This window comes from Oncorhynchus mykiss, chromosome 13 (genome assembly GCF_057628025.1).
Source record: "Oncorhynchus mykiss isolate SJ-2025 chromosome 13, ASM5762802v1, whole genome shotgun sequence".
NCBI classification, from domain to species: Eukaryota; Metazoa; Chordata; class Actinopteri; order Salmoniformes; family Salmonidae; genus Oncorhynchus; species Oncorhynchus mykiss.
This window is the reverse complement of record NC_143034.1, coordinates 77,655,419-77,671,397: the sequence shown is the minus strand read 5'-3', so window position 1 is coordinate 77,671,397 and position 15,979 is coordinate 77,655,419. Positions and strand designations below refer to the sequence as shown.

Sequence of the window (15,979 nt, the reverse complement as noted above, 5' to 3'; positions counted from 1 at the left end):
ACCCTCAAATTAAAGCTGACAGTCTGACCTTTAACCTCGTAGTCATTGTATCATTTCAAATCCAAAGTGGAGTACAGAGCCACAACAAACAAACAAAATGGTCGCTGTCCCAATACTTTCGGAGCTCACTGTACTTCCTGTGCTTGGCCCTCCTATGTTCAACATAATAAACGTCTCCCTATCCTCCAGATGTGTACCAAATTCACTGAAAGTGGCAGTAATAACACGTCTTCTGAAAAAGCCAAACCTTGACCTGATAAATGAAAATAAACTATCAGTCTATGTCTAATCTCGTGTTCCTGTCAAAAACGTTAGAAAAAGCAGTTTCTCAGCAACTCACCGCCGTCCTGAAAACAAATCATGTATACGAAACGTCCCAGTCTGGTTTTAGACCCCACCATAGTCCTGAGACCAAACGTATGAAGGTTGTAAATGACCTATTAAATGGCGTCAGACCGAGCCTCTGCGTCTGTCCTCGTGCTCCTAGACCTTAGTGCCGCTTTCGACAACATCAATCAGCACATTTTTTTGGGGGGGGAAGATTGGAAACCATAAATGGTCCACACGCGCAAGTTCTTATCTGTCAGAAAGATATCAGTTTGTCTCGGTGGATGGTTTGTCTTCGGACGTTTGGTGTTCCCCAAGGTTCCGTTCTAGGACCACTATTGTTTTCACTATATGTGCTACCTCTTGGTGATGTCATAACGGAAACACAATGTCAACTTTCACTGCTATGTGGACGACGCACAGCTATAGATTTCAATGAAACATGGTGAAGCACTAAAAATTGACAACCCCAAAGCCCGTGCTTCAGACATAAGGAAGTGGATGGTGGCAATTTTGGTACTTTTAGTCTTTGACAAAACAGTGATGCTAGTTCTAGGTCCCAAGAAACAAAGAGATCTTCTGTTGAATCTGACAATGAATCTCGATGGTTGTACAGTCGTCTTATATAAAACTGTGAAGGACCTCGGCGTTACTCTGGACCCTGATCTCTCCTTTGACGAACAGATAAAACATTTTTTTCCCATTTTGCAGAAAAGCTAATCCATGCTTTTGTCACTTCAAAACTAGACTAGCTTCAGCTAGCACTAAACACGGCTGCTAGAGTCTTGACATATTACATCATATCACACCAATCATATTACACCAGTGCTAGACTCTCTACACTGGCTTCCTGTTAAGGCTAGGGCTGATTTCAAGGTTTTACTGATAACCTACAAAGAATTACAGGACTTGCTCCTACCCATCTCTCAGAGTTAGTCCTGTGGTACATACTGTATCTACAAGTACGCTACGGTCACAAGACGCAGGACTCCTTATTGCCCCTAGAATTCCTAAGCAAACAGCTGGAAGCAAGGGCTTTCTCCTATAGAGCGACATTTTTATGGAATGGTCTGCCTATCCATGTGAGAGATGAAGACTCGATCTCGACCTTTTAAGTCTTTACTGAAGACTCATCTCTTCAGTAGGTTCTTTGATTGAGTGTAGTCTGGCCCAGGGGGTTTGAAGGTGAACGGCAAGGCACTGGAGTGACGAACCATCCTTGCGTTTTCCGCCTGGCCGGCTCCCCTCACTCCACTAAGTTCCCCTGTCTCTGACCCGATTACGGAGTCTGAGTCACTGGCTCGCTCTCACTCTCCCATGCCCTCCCTAGGAGGGTGCATCCCGTCATGCCACGCTGTACGAGTGAGTGGGTTGAGTCCCTGACGGGGTCTTTCCTGTCCAGTTTTGCGCCCTCTGGGACTCCTGTGGCGGGGGAGATCTTCGTGGACTATACTGCCCTACCATCACACAGGACACCAGATAAGACAGGAGAATTACACCAGATAGGACAGACTGACCCTAGCCCCCCGGCACATAGACTATTACAGAATAGATACTGGAGACTGAGACAGGGGAGGGTCGTGGTTACCCTTGGACGGGGCCAACCAGGTAGGATATAGCCCCACCTACTTTGCCAAAGCACAGCCCCCACACCACCAAAGGGATATCAACAGACCACTAACTTACTACCCCGAGACAAAGCAGAGTACACTGCCCTACCAAGCAAAAAGGCAGTACCTGCTCATAGTGTGGAACAGCTTTGATTCACCTTGGTTTCACAGTACCTTTATGCTGTTACTGTTAACATGACCCCCATTTTCTACAAAACACAATACAACAGAGGAAGGATACTTGTCCACATGATGAAGCATGTATTTAATGTAGCAAAAAATTACATTAACTAATTTTCAACCAAATGAGCAGTTACTGCCTTTTTGCTTGTTAGGCATTCTATGTCTCCCCTCCCGGAGGACCTGGGCCCAGGCCTCAGAACTACCGGGCCTGATGATTCCTGCTGCTGATCATCTATGAACATTTGAACAGCTTGAAGAACGATCTGGCCTTCATGGCCATGTACTGTTATAATCTCCACCCGGCACAGCCAGAAGAAGACTGGCCACCCCTCATAGCCTGGTTCCTCTCCACCCGGCACAGCCAGAAGAAGACTGGCCACCCCTCATAGCCTGGTTCCTCTCCACCCGGCACAGCCAGAAGAGGACTGGCCACCCCTCAGAGCCTGGTTCCTCTCTAGGTTTCTACCCAGGTTCCTGCCTTTCTAGGGAGTTTTTCCTAGCCCCCGTGCTTCTACATCTGCATTGCTTGCTGTTTGGGGTTTTAGGCTGGGTTTCTGTACAGCACTCTGCTGATGTAAAAAGGGCTTTATAAAAAACATTGTATTGATTGTGTGTGTGTGTGTGTACCTCCAGAGTGTGTATGCCAGCAGGGCCAGAGTCCCCAGGTAACAGGGGAGGAAGAGGAGGGAGATGAAGAGGGTCTGCATCTGACCCACCCTACTCCAGGAGCTGGGAGGATGGCAGCTCCTTATACTGGTCTAGGAGAGAGGTAGGGAGGGAGGAGGGGGGGTGGAGAGAGGGGGGAGAGAGGTAGGGAGGGAGAGAGGAGGAGGGAGAGAGGTAGGGAGGGAGGGGGGAGAAAGAGAGGTAGGGAGGGAGAAAGAGAGATGGGGGAGGAAGGGGGAGAGAGGAGGAGAAAGAGAGGGAGGGAGGGAGGGAGGGAGGAGGGGGGAGAAAGAGAGGGAGGGGGGGGGAGGAGGAGGGAGAAAGAGAGGGAGGGAGGGAGGGAGGAGGGGGGAGAAAGAGAGGGAGGGAGGGAGGGAGGAGGGGGGAGAAAGAGAGGGAGGGAGGGAGGGAGGGAGGGAGGGAGGGAGGGAGGGAGGAGGGGGGAGGGAGGGAGGGAGGGAGTCTGAGTCTACATCTCAAATGGAACCCTAGTATTACAACGGAACCCTAGTATTAGAATGGAACCCTAGTATCACAATGGAACCCTAGTATTACAATGGAACCCTAGTATCACAATGGAACCCTAGTATCACAATGGAACCCTAGTATCACAATGGAACCCTAGTATCACAATGGAACCCTAGTATCACAATGGAACCCTAGTATTAGAATGGAACCCTAGTATTAGAATGGAACCCTAGTATCACAATGGAACCCTTGTATTACAACAGAACCCTATTATTAGAATGGAACCCTAGTATTACAATGGAACCCTAGTATCACAATGGAACCCTAGTATCACAATGGAACCCTAGTATTACAATGGAACCCTAGTATTAGAATGGAACCCTAGTATTAGAATGGAACCCTAGTATCACAATGGAACCCTAGTATTACAACAGAACCCTATTATTAGAATGGAACCCTAGTATTACAATGGAAACCTAGTATTAGAATGCAACCCTAGTATTACAATCGAACCCAAGTATTAGAATGGAACCCTAGTATCACAATGGAACCCTAGTATTAGAATGGAACCCAAGTATTACAATGGCACCCTAGTATTAGAATGGAACCCTAGTATCACAATGGAACCCTAGTATTAGAATGGAACCCTAGTATTACAATGGAACCCTAGTATTACAATGGAACCCTAGTATTAGAATGGAACCCTAGTATTAGAATGGAACCCTAGTATTACAATGGCACCCTAGTATTAGAATGGAACCCTAGTATCACAATGGAACCCTAGTATTACAACCGAACCCAAGTATTAGAATGGAACCCTAGTATCACAATGGAACCCTAGTATTAGAATGGAACCCTAGTATTACAATGGAACCCTAGTATTACAATGGAACCCTAGTGTTCACTATTAGTGCACTGCTTTTCTCCAGGGCTCTACCTTCTTTAGGTGGAAGATTAGGAAGAGTTTGATGAGCTGAACGACAGGGAGGAGAGGAGAGAAGTACACCCCTATCCTGGAGAGGGAGAGAGACAGAGAGAGACAGACGGACAGGCAGACAGATAGACAGACAAGCAGACAGACCGACAGGCAGACAGACAGGCAGGCAGAACAACATTCAGACAGTCTCAAGCTAATGATACACTAGCATTTTTTTGCCAATATTGCCAAGCAATGTTGCCAGCATGGGGAATTTTTATCAGCTGCGCCACTTAGTGTGCAATTTTAGGACTACTCCAATCAGAGCTCAGATATTGGTCATGTGATCAGTCTGCTATTCTAATATATTTTGAAATTTCTTTTGCTGTAGAGAAAAAATGTACATCCATTTTGCTGTGAAATGTTTGCCATTCACACCTCATATGTTGCCACACTATAATATTGTATCATGATACGTTAATGCATACATACTGTGTTCAGTTTGTCATGTTTAACTGACGGAAATGGTGGGCATGCTAATCGATTATATTACTAGAGAGGCAGAGAGGGTGTAGATATAGGTTACTAGAGAAGCAGAGAGGGTAGAGATATAGGTTACTAGAGAAGCAGAGAGGGTAGAGATATAGGTTACTAGAGCGGCAGAGAGGGTAGGACTATAGGTTACTGTACCAGGCCAGGGTCTGAGCGTTGATCAGATCTAGAACGTTCCTGGCCACGTCAAACTCTGCCGGCTTCACAACACACCTAGTGGCAATCACACTAAAGACAACAACAGGTGTTCTTGAGTCCATGGTGGAGTTAAATACTAATACTAAACTATCTATATAAGTGTATTTTTTGTAAATATACTAAACATGGAATAACCACAGATAGATGGGCAAACTTATAGAGGAGAGGATAGACACTGAGTGGACAAAACATTAGGAACACCTGCTCTTTCCATGACATAGACTGACCAGGTGAATCCAGGTGAAAGATATGATCCCTTACTGATGTCACTTGTTAAATCCACTTCAATCAGTGTAGATGAAGAGGAGGAGACCTGGGTAAAGAATGATTTTTAAGCCTTGAGACAACTGAGACATGGATTGTGTCTGTGTTGACATTCAGAGGGTGAGACAACATATTTAAGTGCCTTTGAACGGGGTAGTAGGTGCCAGGCGCACCAGTTTGTGTCAAGAACTGCAACGCTGCTGGGTTTTTCACACTCAACAGTTTCCCTGTGTGTACCAAGAATGGTCCACCACCCAAAGGACATCCAGCCAACTGGACACAACAGTGAAAGCACTGCAGTCAACATGGACCAGCATCCCTGTAGAACGCTTTCAACACCTTGGAGAGACAACATGGGGCCAGCATCCCTGTGGAACGCTTTCGACACCTTGTAGAGTCAACATGGGCCAGCATCCCTGTGGAACGCTGTCAACACCTTGTAGAGTCAACATGGGCCAGCATCCCTGTGGAACGCTGTCAACACCTTGTAGAGTCAACATGGGCCAGCATCCCTGTGGAACGCTGTCAACACCTTGTAGAGTCAACATGGGCCAGCATCCCTGTGGAACGCTGTCAACACCTTGTAGAGTCAACATGGGCCAGCATCCCTGTGGAACGCTTTCAACACCTTGTAGAGTCAACAAGGGCCAGCATCCCTGTGGAACGCTGTCAACACCTTGTAGAGTCAACATGGGCCAGCATCTCTGTGGAACGCTTTCGACACCTTGTAGAGTCAACATGGGCCAGCATCTCTGTGGAACGCTTTCGACACCTTGTAGAGTCAACATGGGCCAGCATCCCTGTGGAACGCTGTCAACACCTTGTAGAGTCAACATGGGCCAGCATCCCTGTGGAACGCTGTCAACACCTTGTAGAGTCAACATGGGCCAGCATCCCTGTGGAACGCTTTCGACACCTTGTAGAGTCAACATGGGCCAGCATCCCTGTGGAACGCTTTCAACACCTTGTAGAGTCAACATGGGCCAGCATCCCTGTGGAACCCTTTCAACACCTTGTAGAGTCAACATGGGTCAGCATCCCCGTGGAACGCTTTCAACACCTTGTAGAGTCAACATGGGCCAGCATCCCTGTGGAACACTTTCAACACCTTGTAGAGTTCATGACCCCGACAAATTGAGACTGTTCTTAGAGCAAAAGAGGGTGCGACTCAATATCAGCAAGGTGTTCCTAATGTTTTGTACACTCAGTGTATACAGTACTATACTAGTTACAACACCTTGTAGAGATGAATTGAGACTGTTCTGAGAGCAAAAGAGGGTGCGACTCAATATCAGCAAGGTGTTCCTAATGTGTTGTACACTCAGTGTATACAGTACTATACTAGTTACAACATTGATGTGTACCACAGTTGGTTTTTAATTGCCCTTTAAAAACTACTACTACCAGTCTGACTGTCGTAGCCGTCAATTAACAATCATCCACATTAGCAAACGTATTTCAGACTTGACATTTCTCTAGTATAGGCTACTTATCGTAATGAACCATATCAGCAACATGACTGTGATAAGTGGTCGCTGTTGATCATCCCAGCTCCAATATAAGTACTCTACTTGTAGAGGTATTATCCATAGTATAGTATAGTATAGTAATATAGTATAGTATAGTAATATAGTATAGTATAGTAATATAGTATAGTATAGTAATATAGTATAGTAATATAGTATAGTATAGTAAAGACAGCTGTACTTGTAGAGGTATTCTCTACAGTATAGTAGTATAGTATATAGTATAGTATAGTATGGACAGCTGTACTTGTAGAGGTATTCTCTACAGTATAGTAGTATAGTATATAGTATAGTATAGTATGGACAGCTGTACTTGTAGAGGTATTCTCTACAGTATAGTAGTATAGTATATAGTATAGTATAGTATGGACAGCTGTACTTGTAGAGGTATTCTCCACAGAAGGATCCCAGCAGACAGAAGATGAAGTCCACTATGACCAGCCGGTACACATCCTGACCAACATACGACTCCCAGCACTGTAGGACAGACAGACACACAGACACACACCCTGGTCTAAAGTAGTGCACTACACAGGGAATAGGGTGCCGTATGTGACTCAGGCAATATGCGTGTATTAGTTCTTACCGGGACGTTGCCGGGGACCAGCGCTAACCAGTAGTAACACAACACTGCTAGGATAGACACCTTCAGCATCGCATTCCTGCAGTCACAGAGTAGAGACAATAACATGTTACCTACTACTGAGGGTCTGGGGGTGTTACAGTCACAGAGACAATAACATGTTACCTACTACTGAGGGTCTGGGGGTGTTACAGTCACAGAGACAATAACATGTTACCTACTACTGAGGGTCTGGGGGTGTTACAGTCACAGAGACAATAACATGTTACCTACTACTGAGGGTCTGGGGTGTTACAGTCACAGAGACAATAACATGTTACCTACTAATGAGGGTCTGGGGTGTTACAGTCACAGAGACAATAACATGTTACCTACTACTGAGGGTCTGGGGTGTTACAGTCAGAGTAGAGACAATAACATGTTACCTACTACTGAGGGTCTGGGGTGTTACAGTCACAGAGACAATAACATGTTACCTACTACTGAGGGTCTGGGGTGTTACAGTCAGAGTAGAGACAATAACATGTTACCTACTACTGAGGGTCTGGGGTGTTACAGTCAGAGTAGAGACAATAACATGTTACCTACTACTGAGGGTCTGGGGTGTTACAGTCAGAGTAGAGACAATAACATGTTACCTACTACTGAGGGTCTGGGGTGTTACAGTCAGAGAGACAATAACATGTTACCTACTACTGAGGGTCTGGGGTGTTACAGTCACAGAGACAATAACATGTTACCTACTAATGAGGGTCTGGGGTGTTACAGTCACAGAGACAATAACATGTTACCTACTACTGAGGGTCTGGGGTATTACAGTCAGAGTAGAGACAATAACATGTTACCTACTACTGAGGGTCTGGGGTGTTACAGTCACAGAGACAATAACATGTTACCTACTACTGAGGGTCTGGGGTGTTACAGTCACAGAGACAATAACATGTTACCTACTACTGAGGGTATGGGGTGTTACAGTCAGAGTAGAGACAATAACATGTTACCTACTACTGAGGGTCTGGGGTGTTACAGTCACAGAGACAATAACATGTTACCTACTACTGAGGGTCTGGGGTGTTACAGTCACAGAGACAATAACATGTTACCTACTACTGAGGGTATGGGGTGTTACAGTCACAGAGACAATAACATGTTACCTACTACTGAGGGTCTGGGGTGTTACAGTCACAGAGACAATAACATGTTACCTACTAATGAGGGTCTGGGGTGTTACAGTCACAGAGACAATAACATGTTACCTACTAATGAGGGTCTGGGGTGTTACAGTCACAGAGACAATAACATGTTACCTACTACTGAGGGTCTGGGGGTGTTACAGTCACAGAGACAATAACATGTTACCTACTACTGAGGGTCTGGGGTGTTACAGTCAGAGAGACAATAACATGTTACCTACTACTGAGGGTCTGGGGTGTTACAGTCACAGAGACAATAACATGTTACCTACTAATGAGGGTCTGGGGTGTTACAGTCACAGAGACAATAACATGTTACCTACTACTGAGGGTATGGGGTGTTACAGTCAGAGTAGAGACAATAACATGTTACCTACTACTGAGGGTCTGGGGTGTTACAGTCACAGAGACAATAACATGTTACCTACTACTGAGGGTCTGGGGTGTTACAGTCACAGAGACAATAACATGTTACCTACTACTGAGGGTCTGGGGTGTTACAGTCACAGAGACAATAACATGTTACCTACTAATGAGGGTCTGGGGTGTTACAGTCACAGAGACAATAACATGTTACCTACTACTGAGGGTATGGGGTGTTACAGTCAGAGTAGAGACAATAACATGTTACCTACTACTGAGGGTCTGGGGTGTTACAGTCACAGAGACAATAACATGTTACCTACTACTGAGGGTCTGGGGTGTTACAGTCACAGAGACAATAACATGTTACCTACTACTGAGGGTCTGGGGTGTTACAGTCACAGAGACAATAACATGTTACCTACTAATGAGGGTCTGGGGTGTTACAGTCACAGAGACAATAACATGTTACCTACTACTGAGGGTATGGGGTGTTACAGTCAGAGTAGAGACAATAACATGTTACCTACTACTGAGGGTCTGGGGTGTTACAGTCAGAGTAGAGACAATAACATGTTACCTACTACTGAGGGTCTGGGGTGTTACAGTCACAGAGACAATAACATGTTACCTACTACTGAGGGTCTGGGGGTGTTACAGTCACAGAGACAATAACATGTTACCTACTACTGAGGGTCTGGGGTGTTACAGTCACAGAGACAATAACATGTTACCTACTACTGAGGGTCTGGGGTGTTACAGTCACAGAGACAATAACATGTTACCTACTACTGAGGGTCTGGGGTGTTACAGTCACAGAGACAATAACATGTTACCTACTACTGAGGGTATGGGGTGTTACAGTCACAGAGACAATAACATGTTACCTACTACTGAGGGTCTGGGGTGTTACAGTCACAGAGACAATAACATGTTACCTACTAATGAGGGTCTGGGGTGTTACAGTCACAGAGACAATAACATGTTACCTACTACTGAGGGTCTGGGGTGTTACAGTCACAGAGACAATAACATGTTACCTACTACTGAGGGTCTGGGGTGTTACAGTCAGAGAGACAATAACATGTTACCTACTACTGAGGGTCTGGGGTGTTACAGTCACAGAGACAATAACATGTTACCTACTAATGAGGGTCTGGGGTGTTACAGTCACAGAGACAATAACATGTTACCTACTACTGAGGGTATGGGGTGTTACAGTCAGAGTAGAGACAATAACATGTTACCTACTACTGAGGGTCTGGGGTGTTACAGTCACAGAGACAATAACATGTTACCTACTACTGAGGGTATGGGGTGTTACAGTCACAGAGACAATAACATGTTACCTACTACTGAGGGTCTGGGGTGTTACAGTCACAGAGACAATAACATGTTACCTACTACTGAGGGTCTGGGGTGTTACAGTCACAGAGACAATAACATGTTACCTACTAATGAGGGTCTGGGGTGTTACAGTCACAGAGACAATAACATGTTACCTACTACTGAGGGTCTGGGGTGTTACAGTCGCAGAGACAATAACATGTTACCTACTACTGAGGGTCTGGGGTGTTACAGTCCCAGAGACAATAGCATGTTACCTACTAATGAGGGTCTGGGGTGTTACAGTCACAGAGACAATAACATGTTACCTACTAATGAGGGTATGGGGTGTTACAGTCACAGAGACAATAACATGTTACCTACTACTGAGGGTCTGGGTGTTACAGTCAGAGTGGAGACAATAACATGTTACCTACTACTGAGGGTCTGAGGTGTTACAGTCACAGAGACAATAACATGTTACCTACTACTGAGGGTCTGGGGTGTTACAGTCACAGAGACAATAACATGTTACCTACTAATGAGGGTATGGGGTGTTACAGTCACAGAGACAATAACATGTTACCTACTACTGAGGGTCTGGGGTGTTACAGTCACAGAGACAATAACATGTTACCTACTACTGAGGGTATGGGGTGTTACAGTCAGAGTAGAGACAATAACATGTTACCTACTACTGAGGGTCTGGGGTGTTACAGTCACAGAGACAATAACATGTTACCTACTAATGAGGGTATGGGGTGTTACAGTCACAGAGACAATAACATGTTACCTACTACTGAGGGTCTAGGGTGTTACAGTCACAGAGACAATAACATGTTACCTACTAATGAGGGTATGGGGTGTTACAGTTACAGAGACAATAACATGTTACCTACTACTGAGGGTCTGGGGTGTTACAGTCACAGAGACAATAACATGTTACCTACTACTGTGTACTGTGTGTGCGTGAGTGTGTGTACTGTGTGTGCGTGGGTGTGTGTGTGTGTGTGTGTGTGTGTGTGTACTGTGTGTGTGTGTGTGTGTGTGTGTGTACTGTTTGTGCGTAGGTGTGTGTATACTGTTTGTGGGTGTGTGTGTGTGTGTGTGTGTGTGTGTGTACTGTGTGCGTGGGTGTGTGTGTACTGTGTGCGTGGGTGTGTGTGTACTGTGTGTGTGTACTGTGTGTGTGTACTGCGTGAGTTACCTGAGCACCGTGACGTAGATGCGTGTACGTGGGCTATCGTAGCGCTCCAGTCTGTGTGTGTGTGCGTAGAGTAGTGATATGAAGGTGTTGAGGACACACACTGCTACAGGCAGCAGCAGAGACCAGGCCTCTGTCAGGACATCCTCTGGACTGGGGGACGTTACCACACACTGGAGAAACACACACACACACACACACACACACACACACACACACACACACACACAGAGGTAGTTCCAGGTGACAGTACAACACATTAAACTGTGTGTGTGTGGTGTGTGTTTGTGCTACTGACCTGCAGGTTGTGCTGACAGAGGTAGTAGACAGCCACACAGGCCCCAGTAGCCAGACAGACAGACAGAAGCCAGACAGCCAGACGGACCAGACAGGCCCTCATCTTGTCTGACACAGACAGCTCTCTCTCCACTCTGCTCTCCCTTAGAGACTCCTAGACAAACACAGCTAGTAAGATGGGTACGTGTGTGTGTGTGTGTGTGTGTGTGTGTGTGTGTGGGGGGGGGGGGATGTGTGTTTCATTCTGTCTGTTCCCCCAGCCCCCCCAAGGATGCCTTTTGCATGCAATAGCCTACTCAACCAAGCTACAAGGTCACAGTTAGAGGTCTCAATACAGATCAACAGGGTTAGAGGTCTCAATACAGATCAACAGAGTTAGAGGTCTCAATACAAATCAACAGAGTTAGAGGTCTCAATACAAATCAACAGAGTTAGAGGTCTCAATACAGATCAACAGAGTTAGAGGTCTCAATACAAATCAACAGAGTTAGAGGTCTCAATACAAATCAACAGGGTTAGAGGTCTCAATACAGATCAACAGAGTTAGAGGTCTCAATACAAATCAACAGAGTTAGAGGTCTCAATACAAATCAACAGAGTTAGAGGTCTCAATACAAATCAACAGTTAGAGGTCTCAATACAAATCAACAGTTAGAGGTCTCAATACAAATCAACAGAGTTAGAGGTCTCAATACAAATCAACAGTTAGAGGTCTCAATACAGATCAACAGAGTTAGAGGTCTCAATACAGATCAACAGAGTTAGAGGTCTCAATACAAATCAACAGGGTTAGAGGTCTCAATACAAATCAACAGTTAGAGGTCTCAATACAGATCAACAGAGTTAGAGGTCTCAATACAAATCAACAGGGTTAGAGGTCTCAATACAAATCAACAGTTAGAGGTCTCAATACAGATCAACAGAGTTAGAGGTCTCAATACAGATCAACAGAGTTAGAGGTCTCAATACAAATCAACAGAGTTAGAGGTCTCAATACAAATCAACAGTTAGAGGTCTCAATACAAATCAACAGAGTTAGAGGTCTCAATACAAATCAACAGAGTTAGAGGTCTCAATACAAATCAACAGAGTTAGAGGTCTCAATACAAATCAACAGAGTTAGAGGTCTCAATACAAATCAACAGGGTTAGAGGTCTCAATACAAATCAACAGTTAGAGGTCTCAATACAAATCAACAGAGTTAGAGGTCTCAATACAAATCAACAGAGTTAGAGGTCTCAATACAAATCAACAGAGTTAGAGGTCTCAATACAGATCAACAGAGTTAGAGGTCTCAATACAAATCAACAGGGTTAGAGGTCTCAATACAAATCAACAGTTAGAGGTCTCAATACAGATCAACAGAGTTAGAGGTCTCAATACAGATCAACAGAGTTAGAGGTTTCAATACAAATCAACAGGGTTAGAGGTCTCAATACAAATCAACAGTTCGAGGTCTCAATACAGATCAACAGAGTTAGAGGTCTCAATACAAATCAACAGGGTTAGAGGTCTCAATACAAATCAACAGTTAGAGGTCTCAATACAGATCAACAGAGTTAGAGGTCTCAATACAGATCAACAGAGTTAGAGGTCTCAATACAAATCAACAGAGTTAGAGGTCTCAATACAAATCAACAGTTAGAGGTCTCAATACAGATCAACAGAGTTAGAGGTCTCAATACAGAGCAACAGAGTTAGAGGTCTCAATACAAATCAACAGTTAGAGGTCTCAATACAAATCAACAGAGTTAGAGGTCTCAATACAAATCAACAGAGTTAGAGGTCTCAATACAAATCAACAGAGTTAGAGGTCTCAATACAAATCAACAGAGTTAGAGGTCTCAATACAAATCAACAGGGTTAGAGGTCTCAATACAAATCAACAGTTAGAGGTCTCAATACAAATCAACAGAGTTAGAGGTCTCAATACAAATCAACAGGGTTAGATGTCTCAATACAAATCAACAGAGTTAGAGGTCTCAATACAAATCAACAGGGTTAGAGGTCTCAATACAAATCAACAGGGTTAGAGGTCTCAATACAAATCAACAGTTAGAGGTCTCAATACAAATCAACAGGGTTAGAGGTCTCAATACAAATCAACAGTTAGAGGTCTCAATACAAATCAACAGGGTTAGAGGTCTCAATACAAATCAACAGGGTTAGAGGTCTCAATACAGATCAACAGAGTTAGAGGTCTCAATACAAATCAACAGGGTTAGAGGTCTCAATACAGATCAACAGAGTTAGAGGTCTCAATACAAATCAACAGAGTTAGAGGTCTCAATACAAATCAACAGGGTTAGAGGTCTCAATCCAGATCAACAGAGTTAGAGGTCTCAATACAAATCAACAGGGTTAGAGGTCTCAATACAGATCAACAGAGTTAGAGGTCTCAATACAAATCAACAGAGTTAGAGGTCTCAATACAAATCAACAGGGTTAGAGGTCTCAATACAAATCAACAGAGTTAGAGGTCTCAATACAGATCAACAGGGTTAGAGGTCTCAATACAAATCAACAGTTAGAGGTCTCAATATAAATCAACAGTTAGAGGTCTCAATACAAATCAACAGTTAGAGGTCTCAATACAAATCAACAGTTAGAGGTCTCAATACAAATCAACAGAGTTAGAGGTCTCAATACAAATCAACAGAGTTAGAGGTCTCAATACAAATCAACAGAGTTAGAGGTCTCAATACAAATCAACAGTTAGAGGTCTCAATACAAATCAACAGAGTTAGAGGTCTCAATACAAATCAACAGGGTTAGAGGTCTCAATACAAATCAACAGAGTTAGAGGTCTCAATACAGATCAACAGGGTTAGAGGTCTCAATACAAATCAACAGAGTTAGAGGTCTCAATACAAATCAACAGTTAGAGGTCTCAATACAAATCAACAGAGTTAGAGGTCTCAATACAAATCAACAGTTAGAGGTCTCAATACAAATCAACAGAGTTAGAGGTCTCAATACAAATCAACAGAGTTAGAGGTCTCAATACAAATCAACAGAGTTAGAGGTCTCAATACAAATCAACAGAGTTAGAGGTCTCAATACAAATCAACAGAGTTAGAGGTCTCAATACAAATCAACAGTTAGAGGTCTCAATACAAATCAACAGAGTTAGAGGTCTCAATACAAATCAACAGAGTTAGAGGTCTCAATACAAATCAACAGAGTTCAGTAATACTAGCAGGTTGTTTATGTGTGTATCTTCAGTAATACTAGCAGGTTGTTTATGTGTGTATCTTCAGTAATACTAGCAGGTTGTTTATGTGTGTATCTTCAGTAATACTAGCAGGTTGTTTCTGTGTATGTGTATGTGTATGTGTATGTGTGTGTGTGTGTTTGTGTGTGTGTGTGTGTGTGAGAGTACCTTTAGATGTACTAGCAGGTTGGTCCTGTGTGTGTGTATGTCCGCGTGGTGCAGCAGAGAGAAGTCCCAGCTACACAACAGTCTCCAGTAGTCATCTCCTCTTCCAGACAGAGAGCCAGGTCTCTGAGCCGCTACACCTGACGCCACAACACCAGTCTGGAGACACCCTGCCATGCTGCTCAACACACACACACACACACACACACACACACACACACACACACACACACACACACACACACACACACACACACAGACTGTTCCTCCATAATATCTGTCATGCTGACTGATCCTCCATATTATCTGGCATGCTGACTGTTCCTCCATATTATCTGGCATGCTGACTGTTCCTCCATAATATCTGGCATGCTGACTGACTGTTCCTCCATATTATCTGGCTTGCTGACTGTTCCTCTATATTATCTGGCATGCTGACTGTTCCTCCATATTATCTGTCATGCTGACTGTTCCTCCATATTATCTGGCATGCTGACTGTTCCTCCATAATATCTGGCATGCTGACTGTTCCTCCATAATATCTGGCATGCTAACTGTTCCTCCATATTATCTGGCATGCTGACTGACTGTTCCTCTATATTATCTGGCATGCTGACTGTTCCTCCATAATATCTGGCATGCTAACTGTTCCTCCATATTATCTGGCATGCTGACTGACTGTTCCTCTATATTATCTGGCATGCTGACTGTTCCTCCATATTATCTGGCATGCTGACTGTTCCTCCATAATATCTGGCATGCTGACTGTTCCTCTATAATATCTGGCATGCTGACTGTTCCTCCATAATATCTGGCATGCTAACTGTTCCTCCATATTATCTGGCATGCTGACTGACTGTTCCTCTATATTATCTGGCATGCTGACTGTTCCTCTATAATATCTGGCATGCTGACTGTTCCTCC

At 44.2% G+C, this 15,979-nt stretch overlaps 1 protein-coding gene across 4 annotated transcripts in view; it reads right to left on the bottom strand.

Moving 5' to 3' along the window:
* LOC118937835 (transmembrane channel-like protein 5) overlaps positions 1-15,979 on the bottom strand; it is a 33,785-nt gene that overhangs the window by 6,291 nt on the left and 11,515 nt on the right. For all 4 annotated transcript variants that reach the window (XM_090197773.1, XM_090197774.1, XM_090197775.1 and 1 more), the window contains 8 exons: positions 15,059-15,233; positions 11,678-11,830; positions 11,383-11,552; positions 7,297-7,372; positions 7,090-7,187; positions 4,861-4,950; positions 4,192-4,267; positions 2,748-2,878 (listed from right to left, as the gene is read on the bottom strand). In XM_090197773.1, coding sequence (XP_090053899.1) covers positions 2,748-2,878; positions 4,192-4,267; positions 4,861-4,950; positions 7,090-7,187; positions 7,297-7,372; positions 11,383-11,552; positions 11,678-11,830; positions 15,059-15,233 — 969 coding nt within the window. The remainder of the gene's footprint in view (positions 1-2,747; positions 2,879-4,191; positions 4,268-4,860; positions 4,951-7,089; positions 7,188-7,296; positions 7,373-11,382; positions 11,553-11,677; positions 11,831-15,058; positions 15,234-15,979) is intronic.